The sequence below is a fragment of the Rhea pennata genome, chromosome 2, assembly GCF_028389875.1.
Source record: "Rhea pennata isolate bPtePen1 chromosome 2, bPtePen1.pri, whole genome shotgun sequence".
Classification (NCBI taxonomy): domain Eukaryota; kingdom Metazoa; phylum Chordata; class Aves; order Rheiformes; family Rheidae; genus Rhea; species Rhea pennata.
In genome coordinates, this window is record NC_084664.1 from 150,752,568 (window position 1) to 150,773,283 (window position 20,716).

The 20,716-nt window shown below is 38.2% G+C and overlaps 1 protein-coding gene and 1 non-coding gene across 6 annotated transcripts in view; both read left to right on the top strand.

The window, feature by feature from the left end:
- COL14A1 (collagen type XIV alpha 1 chain) overlaps positions 1 to 20,716 on the top strand; it is a 134,378-nt gene that overhangs the window by 86,024 nt on the left and 27,638 nt on the right. For 4 of the 5 annotated variants that reach the window (XM_062570575.1, XM_062570577.1, XM_062570578.1 and 1 more), the window contains exons 29-37: positions 3,047 to 3,211; positions 4,615 to 4,653; positions 4,888 to 5,026; positions 7,413 to 7,555; positions 8,787 to 8,896; positions 10,379 to 10,537; positions 16,395 to 16,472; positions 16,766 to 16,852; positions 20,607 to 20,660. In XM_062570575.1, the coding sequence (XP_062426559.1) occupies positions 3,047 to 3,211; positions 4,615 to 4,653; positions 4,888 to 5,026; positions 7,413 to 7,555; positions 8,787 to 8,896; positions 10,379 to 10,537; positions 16,395 to 16,472; positions 16,766 to 16,852; positions 20,607 to 20,660 (974 nt within the window). The remainder of the gene's footprint in view (positions 1 to 3,046; positions 3,212 to 4,614; positions 4,654 to 4,887; positions 5,027 to 7,412; positions 7,556 to 8,786; positions 8,897 to 10,378; positions 10,538 to 16,394; positions 16,473 to 16,765; positions 16,853 to 20,606; positions 20,661 to 20,716) is intronic. The other variant, XM_062570576.1, reaches the window with a different exon arrangement.
- TRNAM-CAU (transfer RNA methionine (anticodon CAU)) lies at positions 13,216 to 13,288 on the top strand. Its single transcript has one exon. It is a non-coding gene; the product is annotated as a tRNA-Met (tRNA).

A 20,716-nucleotide genomic window follows, 5' to 3' on the forward strand; every position in this document is an offset into this window, starting at 1 on the left:
TGTGAGGAGATTTAAGAAAAAAATACATTTGTACTTTTTTATTTGCTATTAGACTTTGGCAACTGTGAAGTTATCAATATATATTACTGGCTTCTGAAACTCAATGCAATCACTGAGCTTGGTAGTCTGTCTGTGTAGTTACTAGATACTGAGTGCTGTTCCTTTGTAAATAAAATCACACCACAAAATAACACACATCACTTGTCTGAAGTGGCGATCAAGAAAAAAAATCACAACTTTGTGACTAAATCAGAGTCTCTGTCTAAACTGAACAAAAATGTTCAGCTCTCCGAGAAGTCTTGCAGATGCATTATGTGTTAAAGGGGCAGTGTCCTTGAAAGGAGAGGGCATGTGATGGGAATTCAGTTGCTGTCTTGGATATGTGACCTTGGGCAAATGACTTCCAGTTTTCCATTTCCTTTTGTGCATGTTGTTTGCTTAGGCTGCAGATACACTGGAGTAGGTGCTGACTACCTAGTCTAGGAGATACTCTGTGTGATAGAGACTAACATGAAGAGGTGCTGATCTTGGATGGGGCATGGAGGTGCTGTTATAATACCATAAATCATAGTTTTGTTGTACTAAAAGCTCTGCAGAAGATGATAAGGAAATGTTAAGAATATCCCTTGGGCCTTATTCAAATTTAAAGAAAAGACTGCTTGACTAAGAGTAAATTTGGGACTAAGCAGTATGATAATGGACATACAGGAACAGTATATTCATTATCAATATTCAGCCTGATATAGAGAGATTATTTCTTTATCTTTTACAGAATGGAAAATGTTAAAGAACTTTCTATTCTTCAACATACAGGATTTGTTGTTCCTTATCATGTAGAATATAATTCCCATTTCATTTAAATTTTTTAAATCAGATTCAAGTTTCAAAGTATATTCATGCAGAATATATAGAGCAGATTCAACCAGTGGAGTTCAGTTGTTAATGACTTCAGAAACAATAGCTTGAAAACTCTGTTTAACACATAGAATCATAGAATCAGTAAGGTTGGAAGGGACCTCTGGAGATCATCTATACTGCTCAGCAGGGTCACCTAGAGCATGTTAGACAGGGTGGCATCCAGATGGGCCTTGAAGATCTCCAGAGAAGGAGACTCCACAACCTCTCTGGGCAACCTGTGCCAGGGCTCCGTCACTCTCACAGGGAAGAAATTCCCCCTCACGGTCAGGCAGAACTTCCTGTGCTTCAATTTCTGCCCATTGCCTCTTGTCCTGTCACATGGGACAACTGAAAAGAGTTTGTCCCCGTCCCCTTGACACCCTCCCTTCAGGTACTTGTAGACATTGATAAGATCCCCCCTCAGTCTTCTCTTCCCCAGGCTGAAGAGGCCCAGCTCTCGCAGCCGTTAGTCACAGGGCAGGTGCTCCAGCCCTCTGATCATCTTCATAGCCCTGTGCTGGACTCTCTCCAGTAGCTCCATGTCTCTCCTGTACTGGGGAGCCCAGAACTGGATGCAGGACTCGAGATGAGGCCTCCCCAGGGCTGAGGAGAGGGGCAGGATCACCTCCTTCAACCTGCTGGCAACACTCTTCCTAATGCACCCCAGGAGACCATTGGTTTTCTTGGCCACAAGGGCACATTCCTGGCTCATGGTCAACTTGTCATCCACCAGCACTCCCAGGTCCTTCTCTGCAGAGCTGCTCTCTAGAAGGTCAAGGGACACAACATCCAGTGCTCTCCCCTTATCTAACCAGCCACTCATGCCATCATAGAAAGCTATCAGGTTGGTTAAGCAGGATCCATGCTGGCTACTCCTGATCACCTTCTTTTCCTCCATATGTCTGGAGAGGACATCCAGAATGAGCTGTTCCATCACCTTTCCAGGGATGGAGGTGAGGCTGACTGGCCTGTAGTTGCCTGGGTCCTCCTTCTTGCCCTTTTTGAAGACTGGAGTGACACTGGCTTTCTTCCAGTCCTCAGGCACCTCTCCAGTTCTCCAGGACCTTTCAAAGATTTGAGAGAGAGCATCCTGGCAACAGCATCCGCCAGCTCCCTCAGTACCTGTGGGTGCATCCCATCCGGGCCCATGGATTTGTGGATGTCTAGCCTGCCCAGAAGGTCTCTAATCCCATCCTCCTCAACCAAAGGAAAGACTTCCCTTCTCCAGCCTTTCTCCCTCATGTCCAGGCTCTGGGATTGCTGGGGGCTGCCCTTAGCAGTGAAGACTGAAGCCAAGAAGGCATTCAGTAATTCTGCCTTCTCTGTATCCCTTGTCACCAGGGCCCCCTGCCCCATTCAGTAGTGGTCCCATATTTTCCCTAGTCCTCCTCTTGCTGCTGAGGTATCTGAAGAAGCCCTTCCTGTTGTCCTTAACATCCCTTGCCAACCTCAATTCCAGCTGGGCTTTGGCCTTCCTCGCCACATCTCTACACACTCTGACTGCATTCCTATGATCCTCCCAAGTAGCCTGTCCCCTCTTCCACATGCTGTGTATCTTCTTCTTCTGTCTGAATTTGGCCAAGAGCTCCTTGCTCACCCATGCGGGTCTTCTGCCCCTTTTGCTGCACTTCTTACTCATAGGGATGCACTGCTCTTGATCTTGGGGGAAGTGATGTTTGAAGATGACGTATGAACATGACATATAACAAAATCTGTAAAAAAAAAAAAGAAAAGAAGAAGAAAAACCTACAGGAAATTAATTTCTATGCTTTGTATTTATGATATATTTGATTCATAGGGATTTTTGTGCATAATACAAGTACAGCATTAGTTCTGAAAAGTATTTAAACACACATTAAAACTTTAAACACATGAATAATACTAGCTGTCTCCAAGAAAACAGTTAAGCACCAACTTCAGTTAATGATTTAAGCATTCAAATAGCCAAAAGAAAAATCTTAGAAATCTCACAGACTGTATTCCCATTATTTTAGGGTATATGAATGAATTTTCATGTGTTATAGACAAATAATGAAATTTCCACCTTTGTATTTGATCAGGAAAGGAGCCAGTGCAAATACAGTTGTTGTGTTCATGTTTCCACTCTTTAGAAGAATGTCTCACAAGAGTGCTCTTTTTTCTTTTATAGGTTTCAGCTTTTTTGCTATTGGAGTTGCTGATGCTGACTATTCAGAGTTGGTTAATATTGGCAGCAAGCCCAGTGAAAGACATGTCTTCTTTGTGGATGACTTTGATGCCTTTACAAAGATTGAAGATGAACTGATTACTTTTGTCTGTGAAACTGCATCAGCAAGTTAGTCATTTTGACTTACATTTGATTCCAAAATAACTGCTAAATATGTTTTTTCATGAATATTAATTTTCTATTAAAATGAATACCTGTGAAAAGATAGTTTTGCTCTAATTGAAGGCAGATAATGTAACTCTAATCTTATTTCATAAGGAGAACTAAGGAGATGAAGGTGCTGTACTTCAGAATTATTAATGGTTGTTTGCTATAAATTCAGAAGTGATTGTCCAAAAGCTGTTGCAGATTTAAAACAGTGTAAATGGTTCAGCATTTAGTCATTAAAAGTTAATTACATTCTTATTTTGTATATTCCTTTAACAAGATGGAAGAGTAGAGTTAGCTACATTTATTATTGTTCAAAACACGTTGATTTATTAATGAGGAGCAAAAGGTTAATGCTTCTAATATTACAGAAACCAGAAAGGTTGCAGCCTAAGGAGGCATGGAACAGACCAAAATTCTTTCAAATCTGTGAAAATGCTGTTCTATAAACTTCTTATGAAATGTAAAGGAAAGATATTCTGCAAAGACACCTAGTGGTTAACGATCGATGATCCACTACCTTTTAGGTGTATGGCATCAGTATATTCCCTGACAGATAGGCCAGGAAATAGGCAGTGCGAATCACTTGTGGTTTTGATAGAGTACTTGTGCATGGGACTAAGTTGCCAGAGTTGTGAAACGTAAGAATATTGCTTGTGTCCTGTCAATTCTCTCTCTCTCTCTCTCTCTTTTTTTTAATTAGACACTTAGACACTAGTTACTAGTACTTCAAAAGTGACCTCCTATTGTGAGTGCTCTGGAGTGCCATATTTGACACCCTGCATCTAGGCTTATTTCCCCAGGACACCTTCCCTGGAGAAGATTAGTATGTTTTCTTTCCTACCAGAAAAGAAATATAAAGCAGACTTACAACTTTTAAAAAGATGTGCACTCATCTTAAGGATTGTGTGCAATTCTGGTCTCTCTCTCTCATGAAGGCTATTGTGGAGTTGGAAGAGGTACACAGAAGAGAAGCTAAAGTAACTGAGCTGGATCTGGAGTTGGGTTGGGGTTGGAGAAGCTGCTGCCTCATAAGTAGACACTTAAAAGGCTGGAACTCTTCACTTGGGATACAGAAGACTAGAAGATGATATGATCAAGGGTTACGGATTCATGGAGGAGGTAGATAGGGTGAATGCGAAGGCGTCATTCATTAAACCTAACAAATAAAGATCTAAGGAGTGCTTGACTGAAACTCAATAAAAGAAGTTGGTTTTCTTTACTAGGCAGGCAGTGTATTTCTTGCCAAAGAGCTTTTGAAAGCAGGTTCATTGTTGGGGATAGAGTATTGAGCTGTGTGGACCATTTTTCTAACCCTATGGAACACTCTAACAACCTTAAATGTATCTTCTATTCTTTTCCAGCTTGCCCATTGGTATTTAAAGATGGCAACAATTTTGCAGGTATAGTATTTTTTGCATTTTTGTTTTTGATTTATGGAATCATTTTCATTACCTGATTTTCACTATATTAGGCAATAAATTGCGTATGTATTCCCTTTTTAGGTTAACAGCTGGTAAACAGATGGTGATATGAAGCTCTTTGATGTGACTGACTTTGTCTTCCTTTTTTTCTTTCCTATAATGCAGTATTAATTTAATTTAAATTAATAGAAGGTTTATTTTGATGCCCTCCAGGATTTAAAATGATGGAAATGTTTGGTTTGGTCGAAAAGGAGTTTTCAGCTGTGGAAGGAGTTTCAATGGAACCTGGTACATTTAATGTTTACCCCTGTTACAGACTTCACAAGGATGCTCTGGTATCCCAGCCTACAAAGTATGTATTAACATATAAATTTTCCGAAGATAATTGTCCTGTGCAAGTGATTATTCATTTAAGGGGTTAGCATTTTCATGTCAGAAGAGCAGAGAGATTAGTTTCTGTGTTATACTAATGGGTAGGGTACCAAGTGTTTGTTGGTTCCTCAACTAGTTTCATTCAAAAGTAACAGTTAGGGATAAAAACAGGTAAGCCCACCTGCTATTTTGGGTTTCCAGTATGAGCCACTTTCAAGCTTGTGCCAGTTTGGTACCAAGCAATTTTGTATAGGTATATGTTGCAGCAGATTCCAGTACTTAATAGTTTGTGAAAGGTGCCTCTGTAAAACAGGAAGAGATCTCACAGAGGGTAGAATTGCCCATGTTGAGGAAGAACATCAGTTGAAGTTGTTAACTGAGGCTGACCTAAGTCTAGTAAGGCTTATCTACCTGCACTTTTCATATAGTGAGTGGAAGAGGAAGGAGCATCTTTGAAGCGTGAGTGAGATTGGGAACCTGAGTTAGGTGTCCTCACTCACTTTCTTCATAGGTCTATGTCCATCCATTGATTATAGAGGAAAATTATCCTCCCTGTGTTAAAATGAGTCTGTATGAATACCTTCCAGTACTTTCCTGGGAGCTGGGACGTAGTTCAGTGAATGGACTGTGTCCTGAGAGAGATAAGTAGGAGGCATTGAAGAATCCTCCCATAGAATTTTACAGACCCATCCTCAGATATGATGGGAAATTGCCTGTTTCTTTCCTGAGGAGTGTGTGTGTGTTATCCTTGGTTCCTTTGGTCCAGTCCCTCACTTCGTGTTAAGTGGTATCAGAGAAAACAGTAGCCATACTGGATTAAACATGAAAGGAATTAGCTGATGGAAAGAACAACAGTGGGAAATGACTTTTGAAGTTCATTTTAAATGCCTTCCTAGTCTTTTTGCATGATTATCCTGTTATGTTCCAGCTGTACTTCTTGGAGCTGTGTCACATTGATAAAGGCTTCTCCATGTTTGAATTCCTTCTGGGGTTAGGGGAAAGAGAATTTACAGGGATTAGCATTTCTCACTTCTCTCTGTTTCTCTTTCTGCATCTTTCTAATTGAATCTGCTGCATTTATATGGTCTTCTCTAGCTACCACCCCAGCACAAGCTTACTGACTGCTTCATTAAGCTTTCAGTCGTTTTCATGGTTCAGAGAATTCCTTTCTCTTGATGATCTACAGGTATGTCTGAAAAATACCATTTTGATTCTCAAACTGTCTGTGCACTGAACATCATTAATGTTACTCTCCTTTTCAAGCTCTGCATGCCCAAACCTTGTATTTTCCCTACTTTTAATAAGTTTACTTATTGAATTCTCCTTCCATTGCTCTTTTTTATAATGGTGTTCTGCAAGTCTTTCTCCTTTTATCTAATCAGTTCCATCTCTGTTTTCTCTCTGGGAAATGTACAGTGTAGTGTCATCTTTGGTCGTCCACAGACTACACGTGGTATTTTAATAATCTTAGAGCACACTTAATTCTTTTGCCAGTATGATTCATATCTATGCATCTTATAACTGTAAGAAATACTTTGGATATAGTGGCTCATGCTTTGGGACAAGAAATAGATTAAATAACTTCCTCAAGCTTCCTTCAGACCTCTTGTCTACAGTTTTAAGGAATCAGAGTAATTAACATTTTCAAAATACAGGCAGTAATTTCAGACATTTCTCTGTCCATATATCCCACCCTGAGATTTGTTAACCAAAGCTAAATTAAATTGGAAGTACTAAATAGCAAATCCGAACTTTAGGAAATGAAATCTAATAGCATACTTCTCTTATATCATGAACTTCCTATCCCTTTTGCAAAAATTCAAGGAGACCAGATTGTGTTTCCTTATACAGAGTCTGTTTTGACTGCACTTTGTTATGTGTTGACGTTGAAAAGTATAAATTACATTCCCTATAATTTATGAAGCTTCCTGTAACAGTCTTTGTTCCTGGTTGGTTTCTATCCGTTAACGATGGCTTAACAACAAAGGACACTTCTATTGGCATTGGTCTTCCAAATAACTTTTACTCTCATTGTCTGTTAAATCAGACAATACAGAGGTCTTGCAAGTGGATACCTTTTTTTGTTTTTAATTCAGTTACTCATTTCAACTTCAAATTGAATTCAGATATGATCTTCAAATTTTAAATTAAAAAAAATTAAGGCCAATTTTCTAAATTTCAAAAAAAAAAGAACATTCTGTTCTCCATTAGTGTTCTCCTGGTAGCTATCAGAGCTTTGATTTTTTTTACACTTATTCATATCATGTCTTACTTTTGGTTCCTAAGACAAATATGGAATAATAGAAAATGCTTTTAGTGAGCGTTGATTTAATGCTTGCTTCACTTTATAAAACCTTCTCTTGCAGGTATTTGCATCCTGAAGGCCTCCCTTCTGATTACACCATTACTTTTCTCTTTCGTATACTTCCTGACACACCTGAGGAGCCATTTGCTCTTTGGGAGATTTTGAATGAAGAATATGAACCACTGGTTGGAGTTATTTTAGATAGTATGTATTTTGTACCTTATCCATGATTTCTTCTTCTAAGTGTTTGATTGATTCATTCTGTGACTAGATTGATTAATGCTAGTGTTTTAATATGTTACTAGAACAACTACCTGAATCTTGAAGGTGATGGTCTCTAATGGATTTTTTAAACATTAATTTACTTGAGATAAATTTGGAGTTAGAGTCAAATTTGAGCACACTGCTGTAAATTGAGAGTAATGATACCAATGTCCAAAGAGCTGTACTAGATGTAAATCGATATAACCCAGCTCTGAGTTCTATTCATTTGCTCATAAAATTTCCAGTGCTCTGGATCTGGTTCTATTAGTGTCTGTCTTGCTATATGCCAGTGGGACTGAGAACAGGATATGGGTAGAGGTAATGCAACCTGGTGGATTGCAGACTTACGGCTGGAGGCATGAACTCTTGATGACTTTCTTCTTTTCTACTTGGTTTGGTTTCCACAGCTGTAGAATGGGAATTGTAATTTAGAATGTTTCAATATTTACTATTGAAAAGACATGGATATTATGATAGTTGTTATTTATAGTTGCCAATGTTTCTTAAAAAGGGAGATATATTAGTACTGATTTTTCCATCTTTGCTAGATATTTTTAGATAGGTTGCCCTGAAATAGGTGGGACTAAGGCTTGAGGATAAGGCTTCAATAGAGGACCTGTGCCTCAGTTCTTGCCCAGGTCCTACAGGGAGCCAGTGGGAGAGCGGGATTGGGTAAGCAAGCATGAAGTAAGCTCCCAACTGTTGGCCCATTCTTCCTCTCAAACTAGAAAAGACCACTTCTGTATCTGAGATTTTCTGAGTTACTTTGGGCCGGTAGATCCTATATGTGCATGTTTTATTGACATTTGATTGTGAGCGAATAATTTGACAAGTCTAACAGCTTGCAGCCAGGTGCAGCATGGGTGTATGAAGGTACGAAGGTGTGTTAGTGAAAGACACTGTATCATGCCATCTGGGAAAGCTAAGATTAGGATTATATTTATTAATTAATTAATTTTCATTTATAATCAAATTTCAAAATGTTGAACAAAATGATTTTTTTTAAAAAAAACCCACCGTTCTACACAACTCTTTTTACATTTCTTTTAATAACTTTGTTGGAAAAGCCAACATCTCTGGTCTTCTTTGTTAATAAAATTGACCCAGTCATATAATATATTGGATCTTTTCTTCTTTTGACACTGATCACTTCATTTTAATTCTCACACAGATGGTGGTAAAACTCTGACTTTCTTTAACTATGACTACAAAGGAGATTTTCAGACTGTAACTTTTGAAGGTCCTGAAATAAGGAAGTTATTTTATGGGAGTTTTCATAAGGTTAGTAATGGTAATAATACACAATGGATAAAGGTTTTGGCGATCCTTTTTTATGTTTTGAAATCTTGCATGTGATGGGCTACTGACAAAAGAAGGGTATTTTACTTATTCTAAATCATCTACCAAACCATCTCAAAACTCTTTGCAATATTGACTTAATATTAAACAAATGATTTGTTTTATATAGTGAAGTTGGTGTGTTTAATTTTGGCTTCATGCTTGGTGCTTGTATTTTAGACTTGATTAAAAACTCTTGCCTTAAAAAGTAATTTAGAAATAAATTGGGCTTTCCTTTGAAAGTGTGGCTTGGAAATGTCACCTAAAATGAAAAAAAAAAAATGCACAAGAAATAATACCACCTCTTTTTTTCTTTTTGACTGGTGTTGTTATTTTTAAAAATATTTTAAAGGCTATGCCATGTTGAATTTTTCTTGGCTCTTAGAGGTCTCATAACATTCTTTCCAAAAGCAGATGAAGTAATGCTCAGGTTGTGGCACAAATTTGTTGAGGCAGGCTTTTAGTCCTGATGTTTCTATCTTGCCTAAACAAAAAGGAAACGCTTGATTGAGGGATACTATTTATGCAGGTGAACTTTGTTAGTTTTCCTTTTTGGTCAATGGACGGGGGGGAGAGAAAGTAGGTCGGAGCAGAAGCCTAATTTTGACTCTTTTAAGCCTTGTCTAAGTGAAGAAATATATAAGACCTTATCAAATCCTCCTTTTATGTATTGTTCTGCATTTTGAGTGGTGAACATGTGTCTGAAAGGTGCAAAAGGCCAAATTCATAGTTGCTTTTCAGTCATTTAGTTCCAGCTCAGCCCAGATACATGGTGCTTGCATGTATCCTTGCTGCATCAGGGCAGGGTAGCACAGTGTGAGTCAAGGCAGGCGGAAGAAGCTTTGCTGCTATATTCTGCTTTTCTGTGCTGCGTTTCATGCGATTTGATTTTCCTCCCCCCCCCCTTTTTTTTTTAGTATAAAAAGTTCACTGTAAAAGGTTTTCCTGTGTGGTTATGTCTAATTTACTGAGTAGATTTTACTGCTTACTTTTGGCTTTTGCAAGTGGCTATAAAGGTTATATTGATGAAATCCAAGCCTATGTACCAGGCTCATGCAAAGCCCAGCAATCATTAATGACCATATAAATCAAGGGTGCTGTGGGATCTGGGTGATATGTGAACCTAGTATGTGCCTTTTGTCAGGGATAAACTATTTTCTTACTGAATGAATTATAAGTGCCAATTTGTACACAGATGTTCCATAAACAGAGGAATAAGGTGATTTCATAAAATAGATTAGAATCATAGAATAATTGGGGTTGAAAGAGACCTCTACAGGTCATCTAAGTCATCTGCTGTGGATTTATCTCTCAGTTTTGGTAGCAAACATTAGGAACTGTTTTCAGAAAGTGCCTCTTTTGCCCAGTAATTTAATATACTCTGTGCACTACTCTGTGTTTTAAAGCATCTCTTCTTTTGCTTAGTTACATGTTGTTATCAGCAAGACTACAGCCAAAATTATTATTGACTGCAAGCAAGTGAGTGAAAAGACTATTAATGCAGCAGGGAATATTAGTTCTGATGGCATAGAGGTATTGGGGAGAATGGTCAGATCCAGAGGACCAAGAGACAACTCTGCACCAGTGAGTAAAACAAGCAAATTCTTTAAATCATTTAAAAAATCCAGTATTTGGGATCTTTGCAGTTTGTTTTAAGCTGAAGTAGAGTGAAACAGAAAAATTGCAATGTTTCTGAAATTCTGTGCAAGAATGTAAGAATTCTCAGCTTGAGCAAAATGTATTTTTTGTCTGTTTTAGTAAATTGAATCATGGCTAGATCATCACTGTTCACATGTTATTCTCAGACATACGCGGGAACACAGACGTACACTCAGATATGGCTTGTACTTCAAACAGTGTGCATTGCATAGAGTAATACAACTTATAACTCATTTGCAAGAAATCATTTAAATTTGGGGTTTAATGATAATTGTTCTCAGTTATTCTTTTTCTCTCTTACTCTTTGTCAGCCCCAGTGCTTACTGTCTGTTCATTAAATGCTGGGTTTGACCCAGACGAAGAGCCCAAGAGCCCCTATCCTATGTATCTGGTTCCTTTAAAGACTTTAAATGTTAAAATATTGAAAAATGTGAAAGATCCTTTCATTTTTCTGAAGTCATTCTCCCAGAGGCTGTAATTGATCATTTTATTTGCATGGCAAGCTATGCAGTTTTTCCTGTCTTGCCACAGATGTCTTTAAGAAAGTATGTTTAGTTTTTTTAGGTAGATTAGTTGAAGAAGATTTGACAGTCTGATGAGGATCTATGGAAGGCTTCTTCACTGTGCAGTGTTCTTTGCACATTTTCTTTCAACTTTCTTGACCCTAAATGAGGTTAGCAAAGAATGTGAACCTTGAACTCAAGGCCTCATTTGAATAAGAATGACGTTTCAAAAGTGTTCATACTTCTTATTCGATGGAAAACTCTGTTTGTATATTTACTTTTTATTGTATGGAAAAGCTCTGTTTAGTCAAACATATACCCTGAGAATGTGTCTCTGTGTACAAAAGAGAGCCTTTAAGCCTCAAGTTTATGGATAATAATAAATGTATCAAGCCTGTAAAGGCAATTAAACAGAGCAACCTTTGTAGTCACATTCCAATAGATACAGAAAAAGGCAAACTTAGAAAAGCTTAGAATTAAAGAAGGCTTTGTAAAGAGAAGTGGAAAGAAATGGTGGCTTTTGTTGGAACCTAGGAATCTATAAAAGATAAGTCAAACTGCCTACTCACTGAAAAATGTGGTTTTGTTTGAATGAACTGTACAGCTTACATAAGACTACAAATAAGTAGCTGAAGATGCAGCTTTACTCCATAGCGCTGATTGGATGCCTTCAAGTGTTACCGTATATGTCAAATCATGGGTGGGTTGAAAAAGCATCCAAATGCTGTTCTTTAAAGTCTCTATTCTACACGTTATTCATATTGAGTAGCACTTCTGTGAAAGGTCACATTTAAGAAATGATCTTGTACTAAAGGTGTTCAGCAGAGGCCCAGGTTTTTGCTTAAGTGATACTGTTTTCCACTTCCTCAGCTTTTTGTTGTAAAATGGGATGATAATACTCTGTCCCTCTATGCACGCAACTCAATTCAGTGGTTTTTTTTTTTTTTTTTTTTTTTTTGACATTGTCAAACTCAGCCCATTAACAAAGGAGCAGGAATGCATTCAAATGTTAAATTTTATGTCATAGAGTCCGCATGTGTCATAGAAATAGCAATTACTGTAGCAAAATTTTATCAGAAAGTGACCTTTAGTGGGTAAGGTCTTTCCTTTAAAATCTGGTGGTTTCCAAGAACAGGTTCAAATATTTACAGACTATTCAGTATGGGAAAGAGACAACAGAGAGGACATATGGTAAGTGTTTGTAAAGTCATTAGAAGCTTGAGGGAGATGGGTAGAGGTGGATTGGTTTCTTCCATTACAAAAAAAATAGTGGACATTGAAGGAAGCTAATTGGAGACTGGAGAATAGTTTTTCACATAACATTTCACATAACAGGTAGTAGATTTGTCAGCTCCTTGCTATAGTTTTATGGAGGCTATATATATGTTTGGATTCTAGGGAAGCCTGGACAAATTCATGGAAAATAAAAATATTGCATGTTACTAACTGTGAAGAAACAAATCTGGGACAGGAAACCCCTGAGCTGAAAGTCTTTGAAAGCTAGTAGAGTATAAGGGAGAAATATGACTTAGTCCTGCACTCCATTAGATATCTACTTATGCCACTGGTGCATATAGGATACTGGGATTTAGTCTGTCCCTGTATCTTCCTATTCTTAAAAGGCTTGTGAAGCTGTGCATACAACAGAAATTCGTTTATGGAAAAGATTTTGAAATTTGTTGCGAATTAATATGATAATTGGATTTTTTGGATAAAAGTTCTGCTTTCATGAGATACGTTTTCATGAAATGTGAAATGCTCTTATTTTAGTCCTAGAAATATTTATTACCTACAATTAAAAAAATAAAAACAAAGAATTAACATTGTCGGAATGTATTAAGTTTATTTTTGTTGTACATGTGACCAATGAAGTCACGCGAATTTTAAAAAACATTTCGTTTTTGAGAGAATATAATTATATCCTTTCTTTTTTTTCCTATGGATGTATCTGGAATGCTACAATTTATTAAACAGGCAGAAATTTACCTTAATAGGGCAGAAAGGGAATCCCGTTTCCTAGTAACATTCCTTAATAGTGGAGCATCTCTGGGCTAGAAACCTCAGCCTCAGCTAGCTAAGGCAAATTAGCCTGACTCAGCTGCCTCGTTAGCGCAGTAGGTAGCGCGTCAGTCTCATAATCTGAAGGTCGTGAGTTCGATCCTCACACGGGGCAAAGGCAGGTGATTCTTTGCTATTGGAGTTCTCCAGGGCTCAGTACTGGGGGCCAATCTTTTTCAATTTATTCATCAATGACCTGGATGAAGGGACAGAGTGCCTCCTCAGCAAGGAGTGGCTGACACACCTGGGGGCTGTGCTGCCATTCAGAGAGACCTGGACAGGCTGGAAAGCTGGGCAGAGAGGAACCTCATGAGGTTCAAAGAGGGCAAGTGCAGAGTCCTGCACCTAGTGAGGAACAACTTCATGCACCAGTACAGGTTGGGGGCTGACCTTGTGGAGAGCAGCTCTGCAGAGAAAGACCTGGAAGTGCTGGTGGATGACAAATTGACCATGAGCCAGCAGTGTGCCCTTTTGGCCAAGAAGGCCAGGGGTCTCGTGCGGTGCATTGGGAAGACTGTTCCAGGTCAGGGGAGGTGATCGTTTCCATCTGGAGTACTGCGTCCAGTTCTGGGCTCCTCAGTACAAGAGAGACATGGAGCTACTGGAGAGAGTCCAGAGTAGGGCTACGAAGATGATCAGAGGGCTGGAGCACCTGCCTTATGAGGAGTGGCTGCAAGAGGGGGGATCTTATAAATGTGTATAAGCTCCTGAAGGGAGGGTGTCAAGGGGATGGGGACAAACTCTTTTCAGTTGTCCCGTGTGACAGGACAAGAGGCAATGGGCAGAAATTGAAGCACAGGAAGTTCTGCCTGAGCGTGAGGGGGAATTTCTTCCCTGTGAGAGTGACGGAGCCCTGGCACAGGTTGCCCAGAGAGGTTGTGGAGTCTCCTTCTCTGGAGATCTTCAAGGCCCATCTGGATGCAACCCTGCCTAACATGCTCTCAGTGACCCTGCTGAGCAGGGAGGTTGGACTAGATGATCTCCAGAGGTCCCTTCCTTACCCTTTCTGTGATTCTGTGACTCCAACGTGCAGCAAGTAGTGTTCTTTATTCTTTCAGTGCAGCTGAATAACAAGTCATTCATATCGTGTCATTCAGTGACATTTCTGTTGATCTTCCCTTTTTTTTCTGTCTGGTTTTACCTCCATATGTACGCATTGTTAAAAATGTGATGTCATGTTGTCTGCTCTTGAAAATTCTTGCAGAGCTATAGCCCGAACAGATCAGGATGGGCAGACTTTTCTTTCTGTCTTACTGGCTCCACTTGTAGGATTGGGAGATCTAGAAAGCGAAACACTATCAATACAAGAGACTTATGAATAAATGTTTAACAGTAGCAAAGAAAGCTTTGTTTAGTTATGTAGCATGAGTCAGACAGAGCAACCCACGTAATATTTTAAAATCAGAATATTGAGTCATTCAGCATTTAGATGCATGTAGATGGTGAATACAACAGTTCAGTGAATGTCTGTTTGCTCTTTATTTTACACCAAAATGTTTTATCACCATGGTTATCTAGATTGTCTAATCCATAGAGAATGAATGCATATTCATGCCTGTGTAAGGCTACATAAATATAGGCAATCCTGACAATCTTCTGTTTTTCAGGCAAAAAGATTAGGTTGGAATAGACCAGTTTATGGAAAAAAATGGCAACACTACTGCTTCTAAATCTGAGCTGATTTCTGTGCAATCAGCTCAGGTGTTTCTGTACTCCCTTTTCTGTGATGTCTTACTAGCCTTAGTGTAGTACCATGGAAATGCGTAGGGTTATTCTGAGTCCCAGAATGGTGTGTTCATGCATCCTCATGTGATATTTTGCACAAGGTGATGAATGTGGTGAAGTGGCGTCTAAGTGGCTCCACATGGAGTCTATTGGATGTGACATTGCTGGGGACACAGACTCGTTGGACTTGCAATGGATATTTGTGGAGCCAACCTAAGTGTCCAAAAGTTCCTTCATATTGCACTTCACCTGGTTACATTTGTCCAAGCTGTTGAGCATGGAGCTCAGCACAGGTGTGTCTGTATCTATAGTATGGTATACCTACAAACCAAGTAATCTGCTGGCAGATAAGGAGAATTTTTATGTGTATGAAAGTATCTCTTTGTTTAAAATACAGCAATGGACTTATGTGAGAAAAAAATGAGACAAAAGCAAAGGTGCATGTTCATTTTTAACACAGAAACAAGTTTGGGGAAAATGTTTAAATTGCACTCTCCATTTTAGTGTTAAAATAATGCCACTGAAAATACTTTACAGTTGTTTACATGAGCATGAGAACAAAACCAGAAAGAGTTCTATATCTAGCAGTTCCTCAATTTCTTAAACATGTGACCTTAATTTAATGAGATGATCTGATTCTGCTCCCCTTTCTATCCAATAAACACACAAATGAGGCATGGAAGCAGAACAGGGATCAGAACAGAACCAAAGCTCCATCTCGGTAGACCCCGTTGTTCAGTTCAAAGTTGTAAAGGAAACAATTGGTTCTACTATTCAATTTTATTTAGTATATGAAATGTTTCTGAGTGTCTAGCAGCTTTTATTCTTACCAAATGTGCGTGTTCCTGTAGATTAAATTCTTGTCCAAACCATGTTTCCAGGCCTGAGGTGGGAATTTTTCTTTTCAACCAAGATTGTCATGTGTTGAGCAATCTTTTCACCATCCTTAAAGTTTCACTGCCTGAGGGTAATATGGGTAAGAGAGGGCATATTCTAATATAAAATAAAACTGGAGAAGATGATAAATGTTATTTGTGGCTCAGCTCCAGTGTAAGTAATAGGCTACAGGAGACCTTGTCCCAGATAAAATCTGAGCACAGGACCAATGGGATAAGAGAAATTGTTTAGTTTTGAGGAGCTGAGCTCTCTTTTGCCTGTTTCTTAATGCCTCCTTTGCTAGGCAAAATATCAGGAAGCACCACTGGAGAAATCAAGGAATTAGTCAGTTTGGCTGTGATAATCAAACAAATGTCCACAGTGTTTAGTATGCAGCCATTCAACACCTTGCTTGATGCATTTAATGTCTGACAATGTGGACAAGTTGGTTAGAACAAAAGCCTTTTACCATTTAAGTTAGCTGTTTGCGGCTAGCTGCTCTAAATTCATGCCTTTGCTCTGAGTACTTCAATCAAGGTGGCTTTTCTTGCTGAAGGCTTCTTTTTGCCCTGATTGTATAGCTAACAGTCATCTCATGCATCATCCTTGTTTTGAAACAGCTGCAGTTACAGATGTTTGACATTGTTTGTGCTACCTCATGGGCCAATCGAGACAAATGCTGTGAGCTTCCTGGCTTGGTAAGAAGGCATTTCAATGACTGCAGATTTACTCTCTTCCCTCCTCCCACCCCCCCCCCCCCCGCCCCTTTATTGAGATGAACATTTTTAGAGGGAATGCATGGGTAGAGTTTTCAAAAGAGTCCAGGTGTTTTTGGATTAATTGCCCTTTTGAAAGTCAATGATGTGTGTTTCTAAATCACCTAGATGCTCTTGAGGCAGCCGCACAGTATTATGTATTAGTTTCATAATAATCTCAACTTCTGAATCAAAGTTTTGGACATCAAGCTTTTCCTATCTTGACCTTTCCTTAGAGAGATGAGGAAAATTGCCCTTCCCTTCCTCATGCTTGTTCCTGTTCAGAAGCTAACAAGGGACCCCTTGGACCTCCTGGACCACCGGTAAGATTTTATTCAGGTTTGTACTCAACTGTACTAAACAGTTCACTGGCCAGCTTTATTCCAAGATGTGGGAATATACTGCCATCATATAACTAATGAGGTTAAACTAGAGTTCCAAGAGTTGGCAAAGATGTAAAACTATATTCCATTTATTTGGCAAAGGTGCCAAGATATAAAATTATATTACATTTATTTAGCAAAGGTGCCAAGTAATAGGTTGTAACAAACCTCCTCACCTAAGTGACTCAAATTCTTAATGGTCTAATCCAGACAAGAATAAATTAGCAAAATCTCTAGATCTTGAACTCTGTTATCTATCTGAAGCATTACTAAATATATTATAGTAAGTGCCATTTGCTTTCTTTTTTTAATCATCTACTGTCTGTCCTAGAAGTATTAAATACAGCTTTAAGTTTAGCTTTCTGAAATACTTAGTTGCAACATTGTAAAATTGTGAATAGATATAGTGCAATAAAAATTTTAGAAAATGCAAATATTTAGGTATGCAATAGGTTTTTAAATTTTCATTGATAGGGCTTAGCTTCTTTTATGTTACTGCTTCTGTTTCCCCAGACTTTAGGTAATGTAAAGATAGCCAGCTTTTTCATAGTTTCTGAGACAATAGGTTAGAAAAGATCTGGAATCGACAAACACAGACTCCTTTGCCTGAATTGTGATTTTTAGTTGCTCATTTCTTCTGAGCATTTAGTCTGCTCTTAAACATTTTTAGGGACCATATTTATCTCCCAAGGCAGATTATTCATATAGTCCCTGTGCTCAACTTGGGCCCCTACTACTTACTGGAAAAAAAAAAAAAAACACACTGATGGAAGAAAAATTCTGTGCAAGTGAAAATATGGAAAAGATTGAACTTGAGTAGAAACTCTTGCATGCAAACACTAAAACCTTTCAAGTTATGGTTACAAAAACTTGAAAAAGATCTCAGGAAGATTTATTTCTTATACAAATATCCAACCAAAGAGGTATATCTTGGACAAGAAATAAATGATTCTTTATCCTATTTTACTGTAGTTATAAATCAAGTATGGATTAAAGATTTAATTCTTTTGAGTTCTGTGAAAAAGACAATGGGGTAATTCTCATGAAAATATGAGTGAATTTGTGAATTTGAGTAGCTTACCACATTTCACAGTAAAATGAAAATGTTTTAAAAATTATGTTCATTTGGAAGGATGAGTTTTACTGACACAGTTCAGAAAATATGCAGATCAGGACTCATCAAAGCTTATTCCAGCAATAAAATAATGTATTTTTATTTATTACAGTTAAGATTAGCAATATTTCAAGTAGCAAAGTTGCACGCAAAAGGAAGTTTAAAATGAAAAATCATTACCTAGTCATGGGAGCATGTAATTCTAGAACTCAGCCTCTTATGAGTGATATATTTTTTGCCAGATAGGTAGATGGCATAGCTCTGGAAAAACTTAGAAGCCTAGGAAAAAGCAGAGAAAAAAAAACAAGTCAGTATTCATTTTTGAGCCAACCAAGAGTCAGAAAGTCACATGTGCTATGTCTGGTCTTTTCTCTAAGCCAAGGATATTTCTGTTTAAGGGATCAGGATTCTTCTGTGTAGCTAATTAGAGAGATTATATTGAAAAGGCTCAAAATAAAACCCTTCTATTTGTTTGTGATGAGATGTCTGAAAATATTTTAAAAAATCTTTTAGGAAGTGGTGATTTTGCATGAGACTAGGTTTTGTTTAGAGTTAAGATTATCTGGCAGTTTTCATTATAAGCTACCATTTTCATGGCTTAATCTTTGCCACAGTTTGAGCATGCTGTCTGAAGTTCCCTATGCAAAGTAAAATTAAGGTAGCCCACAACCCTGCTTACCGCATTTTAAATGGAGTGCTACAAAACTGGCAAACGTGAGGAAAGAGACAAAAATATTTTTGGAGGACTGCAGAAGTTTGATTGTAATGAAAAACATTAGGTGCCTCATATGTTTTTACTATCAAAAAGACTGTGAAGAACTGACATGATAACCGTTGATTAAGGCCTGTTTCAGGGAGAAAGTACAAGCTACTAAGGAGTTATTTAAAATAACAGAAAAAAGGCATAGTAATTCTTGGGTAGAAGTAGAAGCCAAAGAAATGAAAAATATGAATTTGGAAACACAAGTTTAGTAGTGCAGGAGACTAACCACTGAAACTTTTGAGGAAAATGAAAGAGACTCTTATGATGTTTTCAAATTGAATCAATACTTTCCGGAATTGCGCTTTTTACAAACCGCAGGTTACTGAATTCCAAACATGGAAAAGTGGGCTAAAGTCCATGTGAATGTGAAAGCATGTGATTCAGTGGCTCCTCATCAGGCTATGAACTTCACTGATTTTTAAATATATATTCTTCTTCAATAGGAAGGATCATTTGTTTCTGAGAATGAAGTTGGAAAAAATGTGTAATTTTGTTTATGTTAACGTTACAATTATTTTGCTGAGCATTTACATCAGAATTTTTGGTCTGATAGAGAAATTTCCCAGGTAGGAGAAAGAGGAGAGGGAAGCTACTGTCTGGAACACAGAAGCATGAGGACCAGGAATTTGGGAACTGGCAACTGGAACATGATTCCATGGAGCATGTGGGACTAGATTTAAGGGTCAGAGGAGAGATACTGGATGTGGGGCTGAGACCTGACAGTGATGAAGGAGGCATAGAGCTGAGACTTGGGATGAGAGTGAGAAGGATGAGGGAACTGGCACAAGATGTAGAAAAGTGATCATACAACTGAAGTGAAGATACTGTAATACTTTCACTGAAGGACAAGAACAATCCTGGTACTTGTAAAAATTTCTGTTGTTGACATTCCTATTTGAAGTCTCATTGATACTAAATATGCATTTAATCCGATACACATATTTTGTATTTTTATGTCTTTGATGTAGTTCTTAACTTTGATATAGTTATTTTTATAACTATTTATTGTTGCTGTAGCTTCTAAATAATGCCAGTCAGTTATGGTGCCTAACTGTACAAGGTGCTTTGTGAGCATAAAGATGGGCAGAATCTCTGACCTTTAAAGCTCATATCCCAACAGATTGGTGTGGGGGAAGAGGGAAATTGATCTGAAAAAATGAAAATAAATCTTAACTTATTTTGTCCTAGAGGACAAAGTACATCCAGCATATATATGCAAAACACATTCATGGAAGCCATCCATAGGTATATGCAACTCCAGTGTCTCAGATGATACTAATAAAAAAAGGAAGCTAAGGCAACAGTTGGTTATCAAATGATTAACAGATGTAAGCATCACTGAAGAAAGCAAAAAGAGAGAGAGAGAAATAGAATAAGAATAGCTTTAAATCAAAACTTGATAAGTCTATCAGGTCTGGGAGTTACTTTTGGTTAAACATATGCTTGAGTCATTGGACACTCACTCTTTAACAGTGTGATGATCTTGGGGTGAACTGACACATGTGTGGGAGGTTTCAGCAACTGGAGGGAACCAGTGACCACAGGCATTCCCTCTTTACATCGTACTTTCAGCAGTATTTTGTTTCTTACATGCTGTGCATTCTTGGCTCTGGGAAGCATTTAAGTCTATGTTTAAATTTATCCTATGTATGACCAAACCTAAGTATGTTATTAGTTTAATTACTTCAGTGGAAGGATGTGGACAGATATTCTCTCTGATTGAAGAACAAGAAAGAAATGTTTGGGCTTCTCTGGATTTGAATTGTGTGTATCTGAGAAGTTGGCTTTTCAGCTGGTTCTGTGCTTGTGCCTTACAGGGAGGTCCAGGTATCAGAGGTGCCAAAGGTCATCGTGGAGATCCAGGGCCAAAGGTAATGTGCAGCACTGTACAGTTGTCAGATGCACAGGTACATGGTTTATCTCTGTT